The 20,360-nt window shown below is 57.0% G+C and overlaps 2 protein-coding genes across 2 annotated transcripts in view; one reads left to right on the plus strand and one right to left on the minus strand.

Annotated features, from left to right (window-relative positions):
• Positions 1-613: 613 nt before the first annotated feature.
• Positions 614-20,360, minus strand: part of RSPH14 (radial spoke head 14 homolog) — an 80,076-nt gene continuing 60,329 nt past the window's right edge. Inside the window, exons 5-7 of the mRNA XM_021666328.2 lie at positions 4,723-4,951; positions 2,654-2,790; positions 614-917 (exon numbers count right to left, since the gene is read on the minus strand). Coding sequence (XP_021522003.2) covers positions 661-917; positions 2,654-2,790; positions 4,723-4,951 — 623 coding nt within the window. The 3' untranslated portion in view covers positions 614-660. The remainder of the gene's footprint in view (positions 918-2,653; positions 2,791-4,722; positions 4,952-20,360) is intronic.
• The window catches only part of GNAZ (G protein subunit alpha z), a 53,730-nt gene continuing 44,988 nt past the window's right edge, over positions 11,619-20,360 (plus strand). Inside the window, exon 1 of the mRNA XM_064371911.1 lies at positions 11,619-11,670. The gene's annotated coding sequence lies outside the window, so the exon portion shown is untranslated. The remainder of the gene's footprint in view (positions 11,671-20,360) is intronic.

The following is a 20,360-nucleotide window of genomic DNA, read 5'->3' on the forward strand; positions in this document are numbered from 1 at the left end:
TGAGGGCCACATACATCCAAGGAAGAGGGGATCTGGGTGGCATGGGCTTCAGGCCAGCCTGGAGGCTACTTGAGTGACTTCTTTACTTTGGAGAAGAATGCAGCTGTTTGGGGTAAGATCTTAACAAGAAAACCAGAACCTACCCCTATCCTGAGCACTCATCCCTGAGGGAGCCTCTTATGACTGAGTCACCCTTTCCATGAAGAACCCGCATCGGGTTTCTCCTATCACCTTCCTTCTCATAACCCAGGGCAGGGAAGGGGCAGACCTGGCTGAGCAGGGCCACACCCAGTCACATCCCAGGGGTCAGTCACTCCATCTTCTGAAACCTGGGTGGTGGCTGGTGCATCTGGGTTCCCTCCTTCCCCCAGCCTTGTCCCTGCCCCAGCCTTGTCCCTGGAGGGCTCAGCCCTGCTCTCTACCTTCTCAGGGGGACTCTCGGCCCCAGCAGAGAGCACAACTCCAAGGCTACCTCCCACCCATCCCCAGCACTGAGTTCAGCTTGTGCCACCCAGGACCCAGTGCTTCTGGGCCTGGCATTTCCCCTTTGGCAAGAGAGTGAGAGAAGATGTGACTGTACTCCAGGAACAGGAAGTGCCATTTGAATACCAGATAAAGAGACTGAGCGCATTTATTCACACACACAGGTGGATGAGGGGCTCAGGGTTTGAACTCGATGACACTGACAGCAATCCGGGCCGCCCGCTGTAAGGCTTCGGACATGTGAGGCTTTTCATGAGGCTCCACCTCCATGGCACGGAAGGTGGGCACGTGTGCCTGCAGGACCTTGCGGCCCTCGGGAGCCTCCGCCAGCATGGTGAGGGCCTTGGTGGCGTACAGGCGCGCTACGGACATGGGGGAGTGCAGTAGCTCCAGAAGCGGGCTGATGGCTTCTGCCTCCAGGGCCGCATACTTCCCTGCAAATCACCAATACAGGGCATTCCTAACAGCCCAAGGGACCCTCTTCTCATCCCATCTCACCCTATCCCTCTCCTGACCCTCCTCCTTGTACAGTCTCAAGGGATTTATGCCTGGTTTATGCCCCCACCAACATGCTCTCACCCTCAGGGCTCTTGTACCCTCGCTGAGTCCAGCCTGGGCCTGGCCCCTTCATCTCCTGCCTTTCCAGCCCCAACTGGCTCCTCTCCATCCACCCTTGTTCCTGCCCAGGAGTTCAAAAGCAGCCTGGGCAACATAATGAGATTTCATCTCTACAAAAATTTAAAAATTAGCCAGATGTGGTGACAGGTGCCTATAGTCTCAGCTACTCAGGATGTTGAGGTGGGAGGATCATTAGAGCCTGGGAGTTTGAGGCTACAGTGATCATGACATTGCACTCCAACCTCAGTGACATAATGAGACCCTGGCTCTTAAAAAAAGGAAACCCAATAGTTCATTTATCTTGCCAATATTTCTTATACACCTACTCTGCACAAAACACACATGGTTCCCTGGAGATGCCCTCCACAACCCTTCACTGCCCCTTCCTGTTGTCCTTGCCGGCCCTACTCTCCTGCAGTGCCCAGCAGACTTTCCCCTTTGCTGGTGGAACCTCTCAGCCTGGGCCCTGCCAACTCCCATTGTCCTTGGGGTTGATCCCAAGCCCTAACCAGAGGAGGCCTGTCCCCTGTGTGTGCCCCACCCATGCTGAACTTCTCCTCCACATCCTTCATCACTGCCTCCCAGGGCCTGGCACATGGCAGGAGCTCCGGGACCCTCAGCTGGAGTGCCAGCTTGGGAATAAATGGCCTCATCCCCCTGGGTCCCAGCATCTTGTGTCTTGAGCCCCGTGGCTCTCCAAGCACTCCTGCAGGAAGGCTGGACCAAGAAGGACACTGGGCTGAGGCTGCCCCAAGATAAACATGCAGGGGGAGTCCCCACCACCATGCAGTCAGCATCCTGACTATACCAGTAAAAGAAGGGACTGCAGACTCCAAAAAGGCCCCAACCTCTTCCCATCTGCTTCAAGCAGCATTAGGGTCAGGTGTGGGAGGCTGATTGCAAATCCAAGCACAGATGGTCCTCCGTGGAACTCAAAGGAAGCACAGGGCCCCAAGCTGGTGGGTGTGTGGGGGCCAGAAGGAAAGTCAGACGCTTTCAGGGGTCCTGGGAGTGCCATGCCCCAGATTGCCAGGTGTAGAAACAGTCCAGGGTTCTCCCGTTAGCCCAGGGTTGGGTGACTCAGAGGAAAGCCTGACTGGCTGGGAGTCCTTCGGGGAGATAATTCTGTATTTGCCCCTTCCCCCAGTTTAAGAAAAATAATTATGATGAATAAACACCATAGAGTCAAAGCCTCCAGATTTGCTCAGACCTCAGGATAACGGAATCATGGATGGCAAACTAATCAACCCCTGAATCACAGCTCATGAGGGGCCTGGGTAGGAGGGGGGAATTCCAGGCCCAGGGAACAGACTGGTGTGAAGGCACAGAGGTCCGACTGTGAGTGACCGATGAGGGGCCACTGTCCTGGGGAGAAGAGGGAGGGCTGAGCCTTGGACCAGACCTTGGAAGGACATCAGTGATAGGCCAAGGGGAGGGTTTTTTGCAAAGTGTAGGGCTTGGGGGACAATACCCAGCCCCCGAACACAGAAAGTTCATCATGGCTGCTAGCCTGCTGGGGTCTCCCTCCCTGCGGCACCCCCCACCACCTCACCTTCAGTGATCACCATGGCGAACATCAAGGCACCAGCAGCGTTACACCTCACATGCTCCACCGGGTCTTTCAGTAGATGCACCAGGATGGGGATGACGTCAAACTGACACACCTGTTTCTTGCCCACATGAGATATGCTGGAGCAGAGAGGGAACAGAGAGGGGCTCTGCTTGGAAGGGAGAAGGCGGGCACGGCCCAGGAGTGCCCCAGAGAGACACAAAAGAATTGTGTTGGGACTACCCCAGGTGGTCATGGTGGAGATGCTGGGGTGCAGAGGAGCACTGGTGTGAACGTGGCATGCTGCCAGTGAAGGCCAGGGGGTGACAGGGCCTCATTCTGAGCCAGCACACAGAAAAGAAACAGGGCATGTTCTCTGTGGCCCCAAAATGGGGAAGAGCAAGACCCAGGGGTGTCAACCACAGGGAGACTCGTGTTGACTCCGCCTAAGAGCCAGAGCTGCCAGTGATGAGCCAAGCTGCCCCTGACAGCAGTGGCTGCTGGGCACTAGGCAACTGCAGCTGAGGACTCAGACCAGGTGACCTTTAGGCCACTTACTCTGGATTAAATGCAGTTGTAGAAATGAGGGTTATGGACTCCCCAAAACTTTCCTGTGAGAGGGTCAATTCTGTCCCCTAAAGAGAAAGGGCTCCCTGGGCCAGGAAACACTGTTCACAAGCCCTGCAGGAGTGTCACAGTGCAAAGATCCGTGTCACTTAGTTTAATCAACCTTTCCCAAATGTAGCCACCAAAGAACACTCATTTTTGTAGAGCTCTTAATGACCTCAAAGACACAGGTGTTCCCTGGGAACACAGATTGGGAAATGGGGTTGGCCAGCCACTAGCTGTGACATTGGGAGGCTGTGGAGCTTTCAGGACAGTGGGCCTCAACCCTGAGGCCCATAATCAAAGATGCAGAGTCCTGGGCCCCACATGCAGGGATTCCCCCGATTCATTCACACAGCGAGACGCTGAGCCGACCTGGGTTTCTCCAGCTCAGTGCTCTTTCGGGCCAGATAATTCTCAACTGGGGGCCAAAGCTCCTCCACTGCAAACCCTGGGTCTAGAGCAGCAAACAGAGGAAAGCCCTGTCCTCAGGAGCTCCCCTCAGGGATGATACACAAAGTAACGGCAGGGATGGTGGTCACAGTGGACACAGAAGGATGCGGATGGCAGGGAGGTTGCAGTTTCAAACAGAGAGCTCTCTCCTGGAGAGCCACTCTCTTGGTTCCATGGAAAGGGGACCTCTGAGCAGACCTAAGAATGATGAGGCTGGGATGGGGCCCGGGAATCTGCATTTTCACAGCCCTCCTGGGGGTCCGGGTCGGGGCCACATTTGCAGAAATACTGGCCTGGGCCTCTAGTGAGACTCTCAGAAGGAAGAGTAGCCAGGACTTAGGGAAGGCAAGAGGTCTCCACGAAAGAGACATAGCCACAGTTAAGGCGGGGACTCTGGCGGTCAGTAGCCAGCCCATCCTCATGAAGAGAGGCCCAGTGTGGGAACACATACTGCACCCCGCCCCTACAGCTTTGAGGTTTTGTGTTCAGTTTACAGGCCAAGAGGTAGACCGTGATCCTGTGTGACCTGGGGTGAGAGACAAGACTCTGTCTCCGTTCCCTCACCTGTGAAGGGAGACATTGCCTCCCTGGAGGGTTACCTAAATGTGAGGTTTGCAGACAATGCCTGGCACACAGGAGCCACTCAGTGACCACTGGGTGTCATGATCATCACGAGTGCTTCTCCCGTGCTGGCCTTCCTCATGGGGAGGGAGTGCCCAATTTGGCACTGGTCATGATCATCACCAGTGCTTCTCCCGTGCTAGCCTCCCTCATGGGGAGGGAGTGCTTTGTCTAGGCTGAGAGGTGTCCTGGGATACAGGACCCTCCCAGGTCAACAGGATGGTGGTCACCCTAGGGGGGAAGGTCATCCTCCCTCCCAGCTCCCTCCTGCCCCCAGCCACAAGCAGGCAAGGGGAAGCAGGTCCAGGGTGGCCGCCCTTGAGCCCTGGAGCAGCCCAGCTCCAGTGCTTTCTCCCAGCCTTGGCGGAAACCCAGCCTAGGCCAGGCCTCACCTGACATTAAGGAGCGCACGGGCAGCCTTGCTTCGGATGTTCTCGTCGGTGCTGATGAGCTTCTGCTTCAGGATGGGCACCACGTTGCTGTTCAGGGCCTCGGTGGCATCTTCCCGCAGGCAGAGGACCAGAGTGTCTAGGATGAGCTCCTGGAACTCCTCCTCCACTTCCCCCTGCAGCTTCCATACCAGCGGGGAGATCAGACCTTTGCTGATGATCTCTTCAGCCCCTACAGGACAGGAAATGATGCTGAGGGCAGGCCAGCCACCCACCCACCCATGCCAGTTGGCCTGCAGGGCTCAGGGAGGGTCTTGCAGAGCCAGTGAGTGGGTCTGACAAGAGGACTTGCAAGTGCCCCCCCGCCCCACACACACACACATACGTCCCGCCTGGCCAGGGGTCAGGTGGCTGCAGTGACAGCCACATCAGAGCCTGAGGGTGGAGGCACAGAGGATCCAGGAAGGGCCAGTCTTTGGTCGCTGGTGTCTCAGGGGGTATCCCCCATGGGAGGCACACAGCGGCCCAAAAGGCAGCAGCCACCCCTCAGAGAGCAGGCAGCTCACTCCTGCGGGGCCCAGGTAAACCAGGAGACCTCTACTCTTCCCTCCTCCTGCCCCAAGTAGGGGAGCCAGCCAAGCACCCCTTTCCCATCCACCAAAATATTTCAAAGCCGCTGGAGATCCCACACTGGTCTGACCGGACCTTGAGCAGAGCTTGAGTTCGACTCTGAGACGGACACCTAGAGTGTGGGCCAGTGTCTCACACACCAAAAGGCGCTGTGCCCCAACTGAAGGTGATGGGAAGCCAGAGGCTCTGGCCAAGGGGTCTTGAAGGGACCTGGGGCTCTGTGGGAAGGGGGCTCCACATGTCACAGCTGGGGTGCAGGTACTGGAAGAAGCACAGTAAGGCAAGACTCCCCATAAACAAGCCCCACCTGACTCCTCCCAGCTCCCTTCCCTCCTGAGAAATTTCAGCAAGTGGCTGCCTAGAGAACCCAGAACCCAGGCACAAGTGGCATCCCAAAGAGCCCAGGACAGTGGACAGAACAGCCCTCCTGAGTCACTGAGATGAGGAGCACAGAGAATGTGTGCAGAGTGCCCTTTCCTACGGCACACGGCTGCCCTCACCACTGCCCTGCAGCCGGGCCTCTCCCCAGACTCCCTGCAGCCCACTGCCCACTGCAAAGCCATCTACAGGCCCTAGGGAGGTGGCCACCAGCAGACACCTCTTTCTTCTGCCCTCCCCAGCTAAACCCTCCAATTTACATTTACTCTAGAGAGAGAAATAAACAGGTTAATTAGCCTAAAGGTCTCCAAGTGCCAATTAGTACCAGGGACTTCTTCTTTGAAGACATCACCCCAGCCTTCTTCCCTCACTCCCTGAGGACATCAAATGGCAGGTGCCCAGGGTAATGGGGTAGAGAGGCAAAGCAGGGTGCTGAGTGGCTCTTACTGCCACCCATGTCTCATAATGTCCAGTGGCTCCCAGTGCCCCATCCCCCAGGTCCCCTGGTGTCCGGTGGCTCCCAGTGCCCCTGGCCAGCTTCTCACTGGGGTGTCAGATGGAGCAGGTAGCTCTGCCTCATTTGTTCCCTGGGCTCCGATTCCCCAGGAAAAGCGGGTTCTTGTTACTTCTAGTGTGTTGGGCTTTTTTATTTAATACACACAGATTTCAAAAAAAAGCCTAGGTCTCATTCTAAACATATCCTTTCCAAGCTGTGTGACCTTGGATGAGTTACTTAACCTCTCTGAGCCTAGTTTGCTTATCACCTAAATGAGCCTACCTGGCAGGGGGTTGTGGATGAAAATGTGTTCCACGTGCCATGGTTTCCTCATCCACATAAGGGTCTGTCCCTGTGTGCCCAGAACATGTGGGCCTAGGGTGGCAAGAATCTCCTAAATTTCACCGAGTCCCAGCTACAAGCAAGGGCCTGCAGGGGGCTGAGGGGTGGGATACAAGACAAATGCTGCACAGTCCAAGCCTCGCAGAGCCTGTCAGTGCAGAGCCTCCACCACCTCTCCTGGGGGTCGGATCCTCTCTCTTGCTCAGTTCCCTGCTTTGCCCAGGCCACATACCTGGCCTCCTGCTCTTGCTCTGCTTCCCCCTCAGGTTCTGCCCATGGTCTCCCTACCCATTCCTGGCTATGGATCCAACTCAGCGGTGACCTGGATGACCCTCTTCCAGCTCACAGCAGGGAGGTGACAATTTGACCTTCTACGAATTTTGCTGGCAGATGGATGGTCAAGGTTCTGGGACAGGGACACCTGAGCAAAGACCTGGGGGTGAGGAAGTTGTTAGTTTTCAAATCAGGGCTAGACTGTGGCCTCATTTGCAACTATCTGAGCTTCCCAGGAAATCCCTGGGACAGGTGTCACTGCTAGAGCTGCGGCCTGAGTGGGGGGCACAGCTGCGGGAGGGACAGAGAGTTGAGGTCAGAAAAGTCAATATTCAAGGTGATCACCTCCATTGCCCACCTCTCCTTGATGAGGAAAGTGAGGGCCAGAGAGGCAACTTGAATACCCAAGGTCACACAGCAGATGGTGGCAAAGCCAAGCAGGGCCCTCAGCTCCTTGGGTTTTCTCAGTCATTTGTTTTGGACTTCTGCTCCTAGAAATGCTCAGCACGGGGACTGGGGTTCGTTTTGAGACAGAGGGAGATTAAAAATAAAACGCGTGCCGGGCGTGCCTTTCTGCTCGTTCACTTTGCTTCTTTTCAGCTAAAAGAAGAGTCTAGGGCCTGGCTATTTATAACTAACCCAGATCTGCGATGGTTTGCTCAAAGGGGGGTGGGGCACGCAGACCCCAGGGAAACAATCTGGGAAACCCACCCAATTGGGTGGCAGCCTGAGAGTCCACTGGGGGTGGGGGTAGTTGTGGGGGTGGTAGAACAGGTGGGGCACGGAGAACCAGCCAGGATGGGGTGGCAGCAGAGCAGGCCAGGCTCTGGGCCATCCATGGTTTAGAGACAAGCAACACATGCCCACCCCACCCCCGGGAAGTGGGAAAACTAGTGGAAGAGTCAGCTGGGGACAGGTCATTATAGAACAGGTTGACGTGTGTAGACCAGGAATTCCAAGGTCCAACAGACTCTGGAGGTGCACAAAGAGAGGCCCCAGGGAAGCTGGGTCTCATGGAGGTGGAGGAGAGTACAGAACAGCAGGGGAACAAAGGTGTGTGTTTGGGCTCGCCTGGCTGGGCAACCTGATCTGGCCTGGCTGATATGTACGGGTTCAGTGGTTGATGAGCCAAAGAGATCTATTGCGATTAAGGGGTCACAAATGCCCATGGCATGGAACCCCAGTGGTGGGGGTTGGGTCATTTTCTTTGTGGCAGGCGGTGGGGGTGGGTGCTGGCACTGATAACCATGTTTAGGGGCCACTCCTCAGCCAGCTGTGCTTGCTGGGTTGGGGAAGCGCTGAGTGGGCTGTCACCATGGCCCCCTTCCTCTGGCTACTGCAAAGCCCCAGCTGTTGTCTCCCAGCCAATGAGGGCTCAGGACAGTATCAGTGCCCAGGTTCTGGTCACAGCCACACCCTTCCTTTCCTGCCAGGGGACTGCACATCCACATATGGCATCTGGGGCCCGCCTTGCTGCAGGTGACCCACCTGTCCAGCTTTAGCCTTGCGTGTCCCTGTGCACTGAACTCACGGCCCACTGATGCCCACTGGGCCTGCCTTTGCTCCAAGGGGTGCTTCTCTGTTCTCAGCTTTCTCGGCTTCCCAGTAGCTGGGAGCATGATTAACAGCTTCTTCCTTCACCACCTGCTCTCTTCCCGTGGCTCCGGTGCTCTCCATTCTGTGGGTTCCTGACCTCTCCAACTGCTCCTCCATCTTTTTGGTAAGCACCACCTCTTCCTCCAGTGGTCCCCGCCCTCTCCCCTTCTCTCATCTCCCTGGGCCCTGATAATGCCCCGCCACTGTCTCCCAACATGCTCTTGGTCTCCCTGCCATCTCACAGCCACAGCGGACCCTACACTGAACTTGGCCTCACAGACGGACTTCTGTGCTCATTCCCATTTCCTATGGACTAACTGATGTTTTTGTTATTTGATTATAGGACAACTCACATTGTCTGTGGGAGCGTGCCTACTGTAAATAGAAAACAAAAACTTCTCCTCTTCCTTCTTAAATTTAAAATACTAACGTTAAAACTCTCTAGTGGTTCTTAGGCCAACATCCCCAGTCTACTGTCCCTAGCTGGCATCTGTGCATTGGCACTGGCCCCAGCCACACTGGTCTTCTCTGGGTTCTTTTTTTTTTTCTTTTTTCCTGAGACGGAGTCTTGCTCTGTCGCCAGGCTGCAGTGCAGTAGCGCAATCTCGGCTTACTGCAACCTCCGCCTCCTGGGTTCAAGCGATTCTTCAGCCTCAGCCTCCCGAGTAGCTGGGACCACAGGCACGTGCCACCATGCCCAGCAATTTTTTGTATTTTTAGTAGAGACGGGGTTTCACCATGTTGGCCAGGATGGTCTCAATCTCTTGACCTCGTGATCTGCCCACCTCGGCCTCCCAAAGTGCTGGGATTACAGGCGTTAGCCACCGCGCCCGGCCCTTCTCTGGGTTCTTTCTGGCCTCACGCTCCTTCATGTCCTGTACCCTCCCTGCCTTGGAACTCACTTCTCTCCCACCCTACGTCACTGGCCACTTCCACTCCTACTATGGCCTCATTCCAAGCATCTCTTCCTTTGGGAAGCTGGCCCAATGCCCAATGCTCCCCCACTCCACATGCCCCTAGAACCCCAGGGTCTCCTCAGATAGCCTCACATTACTGTAATGACCAATCCTTGTTTCCTTTCTGCCCCTGCGCTACAGGTGGAGAGTCTGCCAGAAAAGGGGCAGTCTGAATTCTAGAACTGTGTCTACAACTATACCCTGGTGAAGGAGGCTATCTGTAAGTGACTGCTGTGTGAATATGATACTGGTTTGATGCCAGGTGAGATGCCCCTCTCTTACTTTGAGGTGGTCACCAGGGTCAAGTCAGGGAGGTGGCAGCCAGCCCCAGTGGACCCCTCCACAGCCTAGCCTCTATGCCTGGATTACTGGAAAGGGCCATCCCACTCTTGCATGTGGGCTTACCGCTGCAAACAACTCAGCTCTGACCCCCTGACTCTGCAGTAGAAACAGCCTCTGGCTATCCTAAGACATGCTAATGTGCATTTCCTATGTACATTAACCCTCAGAATCACCCTCGGACTGCAGTCTGTTACATCCCCTTTTGACAGAAGAGGAAATGGAGGCTCAGCCAGGGTAGCACAGCTGGTCTCTGTGTGGTCCTCCTGGGGAGATGTCCAGCCTGACACAGCCTGGTGATGTGGAGGGCAAACACAAAGAGTAGCCCCTAAGCCATTGGCTGAATTCCCTTGGTCCTCACTAACCACCTCCAGCGAGCACTAGGTTTGCCTCCATGATGCCCGTAACAAATATATGTCCTGTTCCTGACAGTTTAGGCAGCACCTTCGCAGGTGGCCCACGACCCTGCGGGTACGTAATGCAATGGTCTCCATCTCACAGCAGAGGAAACATTCCCAGAAAGGTTATGGAATGATGCTGAGATGCCACAGTGTCCAGCTGGCAAAGTCAGGCACATGCCCCTGCCTCTCCCCCCCAGAGTTGGGATGGAGGGACCACTCTATCAACCTCTGCTGTGGTCAGTTCCAGGGCTTCTGCTCAAAGAATGGCATGATCCACATAAACTGACCACAAAGGTGTAAGGTGATAAGGAAGGTGTAGGCTGGGAAGGCATCTGCACTTTGCCAGGGATGCTCTAGGATACACAAAGCTTCAGGTTACAAAGATGAAGGCAGAGAGCAGCATTCATGTCTTGGCCCTCTGGCTTGAGAGTCTTTTAAGCATGGAACTGAGGGGCTCCTGGCCCTGAGGTCCACAGATAGGCTCTGAAATTCAAAGCAGAGTTTTGCAGCCTGTGTTCAGCTGCATTTTGCTAAGGGTCTGGTGCCTTCTACGAGCTTCCCAAAGGCGCCAATGGCCTTAACTAAACTGGCTCCCTCCCGCTTGTCTGGGCTGGGGGCCAGCTCCTGGGCCCTTCTCCCTCCCTTCCCTCCCAAGGCCACCTTTCCGTGGGCTAGGCTTGCTAGGGACGCCAAAGAGCCCCTACACGCTGTAGGGGGAGAGCAGCAGAGATGACTAACGCCCCCTCCCATCGCTGCACAAACCTCACCGGTGTAAATCTTTAGGGTCTGCATAGGCCTTTCACGAGTTCGGGGAAGGAGTGGTGAGACAATCCAGTGAAGCAGGTGCCTCTAGCTCCACTTTACAGAAAGGCTGGGAGAGGTCAGTCAGTTGCCCAAGGACGCAGAGCTCACAAGAGGCCGAGCTGGGTTTGAACCCGAGTAGAGAGAAGGTGAGCTGGGACTGGCTGAGGTAAAAGAGGCCAGGGCCAAGGCTGCCCTCAGGCCGAGGTGGCCCCGCTGGCTCGGCTACCAGGCCTCAGGGCAGCAGAGTCTCTGGGACGCCGGCGCGGGAAGCGCGTGCGGAATTGCGGCGCGCGCGGAGCCGCGACCCCGCCCCCGTCCATCCCCATTGGGCTGCTGGCCCGTCCGTCAGCCGCCTTTGCCCAATGGACAGAGGGCCAGCGCTTGTGGCAGGGCGGAGGGGCCCGGCGCGTGGTGCCCGGCGGGCGCGCGGCACCCCCGGCCCGCGGTTGCCCTAGCAACGGGCTGCGCTCGCGACTCCGCCCCCTGCCGGCGGCGGCGCGGCGCGGGGCGGGCGGACCTGCGGGCGGGCGGCGGGCTGCGGGCGGCGCGGGAGGGCGGGCGGAGGGAGCCAGGCCGGCCAGAGCGTGTGCGCCGCCCGCGGTCCGGTCACGTCCCCGCGTGGGCGCCGCCGCCCGCGTCGTACGGAACGAGGGCGCCGCGGCCCCGCGCTCGCCGCCCCGCCCCGCCCCGCCCTGCCCTGAGCAGCTCAGCAGATGCTCGGTGCCGCGGCCCGGAGGTGAGTGAGTCGACCCGCGGCCGGGCGCGCGCCGCAGAGCCTCGGGGGTCGGGGGCACGGCCGGGGCGTCCACCTCGCCCCCACTCGGGACTCCTCCCGGGCCTTTGTGCCCCGGATCCGCCGGGGCGCAGCGTCAGGGATGCCCGGCAGGGATGGGGGATAGCAAGGGCGGGGACGTCTGCGAGGTGGGCAGGGGGCGGCCTCCGGTCGGGCAGGTGCTGGGAGAGGGTGGCGCCGCCAAGCCGAGGACCCCGCGGGAGGGGGCGGCTGCGGGCCCGGGAGGGTGGACAGAGGGCGCCGGGGATGCCGCGAGGGGCCGCCGGGCGCCCCCGAGCAGCAGCTGGTGCGGAGCCCGGGCGGGCCGGGCGACCTGCGGGAGCGGCGCTGAGGCGGGTCTCCCTAGGGGAGATCAGGGAGGGGCGGCCTTAGCCGACGCAGGGCCTTGCCCTAAACCGAGGAAAGGGCCCCAGAGGCCTGGGCCCGAGGACCGGGGCCCGGAGACAGACGGCTCGCAGTTCTCGGTCACTGCTCTTGCAGCGAGCAGGTTCCTCAGGCATTTAGAGCAAGAGATGAGTATCGACCCGCTGCGATTGTAATATGTTCCTGGCTCAATATTTTTTCCCTTAAAAGGCGGTGGGGGTGTTTGGGGGAGGGGAGTGAGGGCCTCAGGGCTGGCGCTCCGTATCCTGCGGACGATCCGAGGGGGCTCTGCCTTTAGGGCGGTGCTGAGCCTTTCTGAGTGATGATGGCAGGATTCGGCCTAGGCCGAGAATTAGGGCTCCTGTTACTGAGACAAGAGGATGATGCCAAGCAAGACCAGCGTTCCCCGGAGTCCGTGTTGGGGTTGAGGGACCCGCCTGGTAGAAAGGACTGTGTTGCTTGGGGCAAAAGCTGAGCCCCCGACCGGCTCCTTTCTGCCCAAGTGATTTCCCTGCCCTGGGGATTGAGCTCTCTGGAGAAGGCTCCTTGGCCAAATTCAATTAAACAAATATTTACTGAGTGCTCACTCCCCCAGGGCCTGGTGCTGGGGTGTACCGGGTGGGAGTGAACTAGGTCTGCCCTCCCAGGACTGATTCCCCACCCCATAGGGGAAGACGTCTCCACTCGGTCAAACCCAGCCTTGTGCAGGTACAGGGGCCTTGGGAGGGACCTCAGAGAGGTGCCCTGAGCTGGGGATCTGGCAAGCCTGTGGGCAATATGACATTTGAACTGGAGCTTGAAGGACATGGGCACAGCTAGGGTGGACATTGAGGACAGAGAGGAGAATGGGCCGAGGCACTTGGGCAGTTAGGTCTGACAGGAGCACTGGACATGCCTGGGGAGGAGTAGGAGGTATGGCGGGAAAGTCTGGTAGGGGCTAAGGGAGCTGGGAAGTAGAATGACCCCACTGCTGGTTAGCTGTGGCTGTGGTGGAGACCACAGCTTCCTCGTCTGTAAAAGTGAAGCAGTTCCATGACCCCATGAGCTGGGGTGGGCCTGGGGAAAAGCTAGCTTTAAAGACTGGGGAAGGCTCCTTGTAGCCTGGGGCTGCACTTCCAGCCACTTCTCCCTTCAAGCCAGGGCGTTGGTAACCACCCAGGCAGCCCCCTATTCGGATGGAGTTGCCTGTTTCTGGGGATGATGCTTAGCTGGTGCCTCTGTGCCTCTGGGCTGTGGACGTCTGAGAGCAGTAATCGCGGCAGCCTGGGAGCATCCATCTAGGGGGTGCAGTGGGGGTGTGGATGGCCTGGCGGTGCTTGAATATAATATGCACCTTGAGCAAGCCTCATTCTCTCGGAATGAGGAGATGCTAGCATCTGGTTTAAAAGTCTTTCTGTGTGTTCCTCTAACAGACATTGATTTTCTGAGACAGGTGGTGAATAAGATGTAATTTCTCCCCCTCAAAAGCTGGTGTCACTTTCTGCCCTCGGTCTGCTCCCTCATTTCTGGGGATGTTTTTGCTCTCCCTCTGAAGGGGCTGCTCGTTACTCATCTTTGTAGTGTGCCTACCCTCCCTGTCCAACACACATTTGGCTTTGGCCAAGGCCCAGGTTGGTGCAGCGAGAACAGGGCCTGCCCTCGTGGGGTGTGCGGTCTGTGCTGTATGTGCTGAGCAGGGTGAGCTGCTGTACTCTGCCTGTCACCTGGACTGTTGCAGGGGCCTGGCATGGGACTGTGGATTTGGGACATAGGGAATGGATTCTTCCTCTGTCCCCAGCCTCTTAGGCCTTTTGTTTTCTAGAGTCTCAGGAGGAAAAGTGCTTCAGTCTGGACCTCAGGAGCTTCTAGGACAGTTCCAGGAATTTGCAGGTAACTGGATGGACTTGACAAGGCTGCCCAGGATCCCTGCAGAGAGGCTGGTTGGACAGAAATGCTGAATATAGCAATTTAGGAATGCTGAATTTAGTCATCTTGTGTGTGAACACATGTGTGCAGCTTCTTTCCTGGAGGCAACGAAGGCAGCCCTGTGCTATCTGTCCCACACTAGCCTCAGAAGACTTAAGTTGGTGTGTGGCAGCAAAGGCGCTCTCGCTGCTGCTCACCATGGCCCATGTGCAGGAGCACTGGAGGAGGCAGGTCAGCATGCTGCTCTCCCGAACTCTCCAGGAAGGAAACCTGGGGTAGCCAAGCCCCTGAGCACCTGTGAGCACTGTGCTTGGCTGGAAGGAGCACAAAGCAAAATGGACAGAGGCGTCAGTGCAGATGCCAAGGGTCAGCCCCAGGCAAAAACCCAGAGCAGAGGCTGTGCTGCAGCCTGGGCAGAATGGGGAGGGACATGGGAGCACCCAGACTCTTGTGGCCCCGTGGTGGTGAGGTGCGAATTCCAGTCCAGGCGGCAGAAGACCTGGGGTCAGGCCCTGGCCCCAACACCCTAAGTCCAGCCCTTTTTTCTCTGAGCCTCATTGTCCTCATCCATACCCAAAGCCAAGAGTGCCCTGCCTTGTCCCCACACTAGGCCCCCAGCCCTACCCCATGCATTTGGCTCCTTTGTGCAAACACCGGCAAGGGAGGCTCTTCACAGGAGTGAACCAGCAGGGACCACTTGACAGATCCTGGAGCACGTAGGAGGAGACATCAGCCCTCTGGACTGAGCCCGAGGAGCAGAACTTCACACGATTCATCCATTCATTTGTTCAGCCAACATTTACCAGTGCCTGCTGCATGCCAGGCACTGTGCCAGGTGCAGGGGTACAGCAGGGACATGGCATCCACTCACAGCACTCACATCAGACGGGCAGGGACTGACAGTAACACATGTGTAACTGAGTGCCACACTGTGAAGAACACTAAAGCAGAAGGTAGAGGGCAAGGGATGGGGGTAGGGAGGGCTGATGCAGTGCCTTGGAGAAGTGCTGGGTGAGTGGTGTGGCTGAGCAGGGAAGGGACAGCAGGTGCAAAGGCACTGAGCAGACACTCCCTGGCCCCTGGAGGCCCTACCAGAGTGGCTGGCACCCAGTGTAGGGGTGTGGGTGGGGTCTCAGGGCCAGGTCCTACCGGACTCAGCAGGCTCCAAGGAGATTGGAAGACCTTGGCAGGGTTGGAGCAGAGAAGAGACTGGAGCTAATCTACACTTTGAAAAGATCTCTGCTGAGGTGGGAGAATAGGCTAAGGTGGGGCAATACTGGGGGCTATCAGGGCCTATTGCAACATTCTGGGCAGAGAGGCTCTGACTCAGGGGTGGGAGCTCTGGAGGCCCTGAGAAATGCAGGTGGGAGATTTGTTTTTAAAAGCTGCACCTTTTAAAGCATAGCTGCAGCTTTGGTATGAGCCAGTAGACGGACAGAGCTGGTATTGGCTGAAAAGCAAGATGCAGAAAGACCCATTCTTGAGAGGTGGGGAATTAGGAGGTGGCTCTGAGACCTAGGGAGCCATTGATGGGCACATGTGGTGGCCAGAGGGAGAGTGAGGCTGGAGGTGGCAACCTGGAGCCCTTGGCACTGAGGTGTGTAGGAGGCTGGGGACCACGTGAGGTCACTTAGGGATCAAGGGTAGGTAGGATCAGAAGAGGCTGAGCTGGGCCCCAGAGCCTCCACTGCAGAGAGGATGAGTTGAGAAGCATCCAGAAAGAGAGATTGAGGATTGGCAAGCAAGTAAGGTGGAAGCACAGTCACAGTGGTGGCTCGGGAAGCTGGAAAAGGGTGGGTCCCAGAAGGCAGGTCCCTGTATCAAGCAGGTGGGGCATGCCTGGGGACTGAGCAACGCGGGCACAATTAGCCACATTATTTTTGGGGCCCTGTTTGCAAATGATTAAGGGCCTGACATGATGGCCCACACCTGTAATCCAACACTGGGAGACTGAGGTAGGAGGATCACTTGAAGCCAGGAGTTTGAGACTAGCCTGAGCAACATAGTAAGACCCTGTCTCTACAAAAGTAAAACTAAAATTATGCAGTTTGAAACAGTGACAGCAGAGCATTAAAACCATGTGGATGCCCAAGTGAGTGCCCAGGAAGCTCGCTGGTCACGGGGACCTAGAGGATAATACTGGGGCTATGGTGGCCCCTGTGGAGAAGGAAGGCCTGGAGGGTGGGCTGCAACCTGCCTGCTGCCCACTCCCCACATTTCTCCTCCCTTCCTTGAGTGGGCGGCTGTGTTGCGTTGGGTTCTCAGGGCCACTGGAGTCAGTCAGGCTCAGCCTGTGAATTTCACCTTGGCCCCTTGGCCCAGGGAGCCCAAAGTGAATGTGTTGCTTCTTGCCTCTTGGTCTGTGGACCCTCAGTAGCCCCTGGCCCCTGACCCCTGGCCCCATGGGCAAGAGGCAGCAGGAGGCACACCTCGACGTTGAGGTCTAGATGGTCCCATCGGCAGGCCCTGGACTAGCATGGCCACAGCTTCACACAGCAGTGGCTTCTTTGCATTCATCTCTTTTCCAAAGGAACCTGCCACATCACAGAGTTTTGAGTTATTTGCTTCTAAATTAAGGTATAACTCTCTTTTAGAGACGTCCCTGGAGAATCCATCAAAAAGTGCTAAGAAGCGAGACTGTTAAAAGCCACAGTGCAGGGAGGGGCCTTACAAATAGTGTTAAGCCCGGGGGTGTTCCTTCTAGCAGCCTCCAACCAGAAACACACCCTGTCCCTGAGGGCTCAACCAGGCTTCTCGTGGCCATGGGGGCCATGGTCAGAGCAAACCTTTTAGGAGACCGCTGGCCCCTGGGATGGAGAACTGCTAGGACAGGGCTCCCTGAACCCCTTTGTGAGGTCTGCCTTATGAGTCATGGAGGACAAGTTCCTTTGAGGTGTGGACAGTGGGCCTCATGTGTCCAGTGCCTTAGTAGGTCTGGACAGCCCCGCATCTGGGCAGCATGGCCCTTTCACCCTGGTTGGTCATAGGAAGGGTGGCTGAGGAGGACCAGCAGGGCCGGCTGTGCTGGGGGCTGACATGGCAATTAGGGCTGGCTCTTAGGCTGTGGCCCCTGCTCCAGACAGGGCTGGTGGGACCTCTAACTAGGACAGGGCCGTGTTCCTGACCACGTTTCCTGTGCCCTTTCCTGCTGCTATCTTTTTCCCCCTTAGCACTCACCACAGCATGACCTGCTCCCTGTTTGATTCATTCGTCATGTGTGTTTATGTATGCTCCATGAGGGCAGGGACGTTGCTGAGTCACCATTGAGAACCGGTGCCCAGGGAATCACTGTGGAGGGAGTGGACATTTGCAGACAGGCACACCTGAGTGGCCCTCTCCAGCCCCTTTTGCCCTGGGGCTGGTCTGTATGCTCTCACGCTGCAGAACCCCTGTTCCAGCTCAACCCTCTGCTCCTAAGCGGTTGTGCTTTTGGGTCCTCAGAGATGTGTCTTTGGGCCTCAGGTCTGGCCACCAAACACAAATGACCCTCAGGTGGATACTACCACCTGGGCCCCATCAGGCCCAACTGTGGGTCATTCTCAAGCCAAAGGCAGGTGGACAGATGCCTTGGGCTGACGCCAGGCTACTCCGTGATGCGTTGTGACTCTGTAGGGCCTTGGTCAGACACAGGGATTCACGGGTGATGACCTGCAGAGGCATGTCTGTGGAAAACTGTCTTAAGGGGGTGAGCCAAGACCCTGATGATAGTAAAGGAATAAGGTGATGGTAGAGTGGCCTTTCCAGGTGGCCCCGGTGCCCCAAGATCAGGGAGTGGCCTCTCAGGCCAGCAGAGGAGCTCAGGGCAAGGGATGGCACCAGGCCTGGGTGGAAGTCCAACTCTGCCTGTGATGGTGACCCTGTGAATGCTTTCCACTCTCTGGGCCTTGGTTTCCTTGTCTTTGAGTTGGAAGCTCTGAGCTGGGTCAAGGGTACAGATAGTTTCCTTGCTTATCTCAACTCTGGAGTGGCTGCCTAAAGCACACTGTGCTGAAGAGGATTCTAAGGCTGTGCTGCAGCCCAGAGGGAAAGAATCATGGCTGATTAGTGATGTCTGCAGCAGGCATGGGAGGCAGGATTTAGACGAGCTTGCCAGTGACTGGTGAACCTCACCACTGTGTCTCCCTCCTACCTAGCGGCTTTAACCCACCCTGTCTCTCCTTACATACCCTTTCCTTAGGGACACCGGTGTTGACCCCTTATTGGGAAGGACTCGCCTCCCTCTTCCTGAGTCCCATGAGCAGCGCAGGTCATTGTTTGCTGACTGTTTCTTCTCATTTGATGTTCAACTCCCTGCAGTGACCTCAGGATCCAACCCCATGCTTGGTCCATGGCAACCTCTTTCTGTACACTGAATGAATGAATAAGTGAATGAGTGGCAGAGAGTCAACCGCTCTACAAGGCCAGGAACCTTCTCTTGGGTGTACACCTGGTGCTGATCTCTGTTCCAGCAGGGAGCCCCTAAAAGCCTTTCTGGAATTGGGAGGCTGGATGACCATGGAAACAAGGTGCTAAACTGTGTGGTTTCAACTCCAGGTGTTGCAGGAGTAGGGTCAGCAAGGGAGGAGGGGGCAAGGTGACCAAGGAGGGCTGAGGCATGTGTCCCAGGCTCTGTGTCTGTGGGGCCCAGTTGTCCTGGCTGACGTTGGCTATGGAACAGCTTACCAGGCTTCCCCAGGGGTGAAGATGGGAAAACCTTCTAAGCTGCCAAGAGGGGCCTCCTGAAGACCCTGGCTCCAGCACGCCCTGACCCCCATGAACTGGTGATACCCCACCTCTACTCTTGTACTCCCACGCTAGTGTGACTGTGGCCCTACTCCTAACTGTGGCCAGGCCAGGGGAGGAGCAACTCTACCATAAGGGCTTGGCCCTCATGCCTCCTCCTGCCTAGCTCTGCATGGCATGTCCTCTCCACTCTGGCCTTAGCTGCCCCAGCTGCATGTGTCCTCAGGCCAGCCCCACCCACCCCTCTTGCTTCCTGTGGCCCTGTGGAGTAGCTACCAGGACCCCTGCTGGTGAAGGCGGGTATGGGTGGCCTGTCCCCGAGCTGGGCTTTCCTCCAGCGTGGTCACCCCCTCACCCGCTCCGTTACCTCTGATATGCTGTGCAAACATATTTCTCGATAAAATGCTGGGAAGAAAAATAATTAGAGTGTTGCCTCCATTATCCAATTTCTGATTAATCAAACTCTCTTTGTCCTCGGCCAAAATCTATTCATTTCCCTTAAACACTGGGCCAGTGCCAGGCATTGATTTCCTCTATGATAACACCACGCGTGCAAGCACAGACATGCCCAGACTGGCCCCACCCCATGGCTGGAACTCAGAGGCACTGGTGGGGCTGCCCTTGTCCCCCCAACACTGCCCACCTCCTCCAGGGATCCTCCTGACCACACTGGCACCCCTGTCTCTGCTGTGGCTCCCAGAGTGCTTGGCCTCAGTCTCCAGTGTGTTCGTCTTGCCACACTGGCTATTCTGGGGCTCTCCCTCCTCCCAGGATGGCGTGGAATGGATAGAAGAGGTGTGGAGGGTGTGGCCACTGCAGTCCTCAGGGACCACAGTGGATGGCTGCAGCCCCAGGCTCTGGGTGGGCCAGGGTTTGGAGAATTATCCCTGTCACTGGCACAGAAGGAAAGCGGAGGATGAGGACCAGGGCTTCTAAGAGGGCTGAGGGACCATGCAGTGGATGTGTGGGGTGGGAGCACACTTGCAGGGGCAACAACAGAAGCCCAGCCCCAAATGGCTTACAAGGTGAGGGGACATTCTGGCTCCTGGGCCTGAAGGCTCAATAGTGGGGCAGCATCAGGATCGGCCAAGTCCAGGTGGGAGGGGCCTGTACATCTACCCATGTCCACCCAGGGAAGGCCACGGGCTTTTCCAGAAGACCTCCCAGAAGTCCCCGACTATCCCTTCCATGAGCCATGTTGATGGATCTCTCACTCAGTCACTACAAGGGACTGAGATTGATTTATTGGCACCTGCTTGGTGCCAGGTCCATGTATCCCAGGCACATGGGACACATCAGTGAATGAACAGACCAACAGCCCCTGCCCTATGGCACAGTGGGAAAGGCGGCACAGTGGGAAAGGCGGGGGTCGATAAACACTCTAAGTGAGTTATATAGTATGCTAAAAAGGGACCGTGCTTAGGGCAAGACAGCACACATGGTGTGGCTGTGTGAGAGTATGGGGGTCATTTTCGTTGTAAACAGGATGGGCAGGGAGGCCTCCCAAGGAGGGGACATCTGAGCTATTGGATGAGGAGGGGGCGTGGAGGGCCACTTGGCTTTCTGGACAAAGAGCTTTCCAGGAGGAAGGAACAGCCAGTGCAGAGGCCCTGAGTTAAGAGTGAGGGATGGTGCTGGAGAGG

The sequence above is a fragment of the Aotus nancymaae genome, unplaced genomic scaffold (genome assembly GCF_030222135.1).
Source record: "Aotus nancymaae isolate 86718 unplaced genomic scaffold, 86718_ANA_hifiasm-v0.15.2.pri h1tg000210l, whole genome shotgun sequence".
NCBI classification, from domain to species: domain Eukaryota; kingdom Metazoa; phylum Chordata; class Mammalia; order Primates; family Aotidae; genus Aotus; species Aotus nancymaae.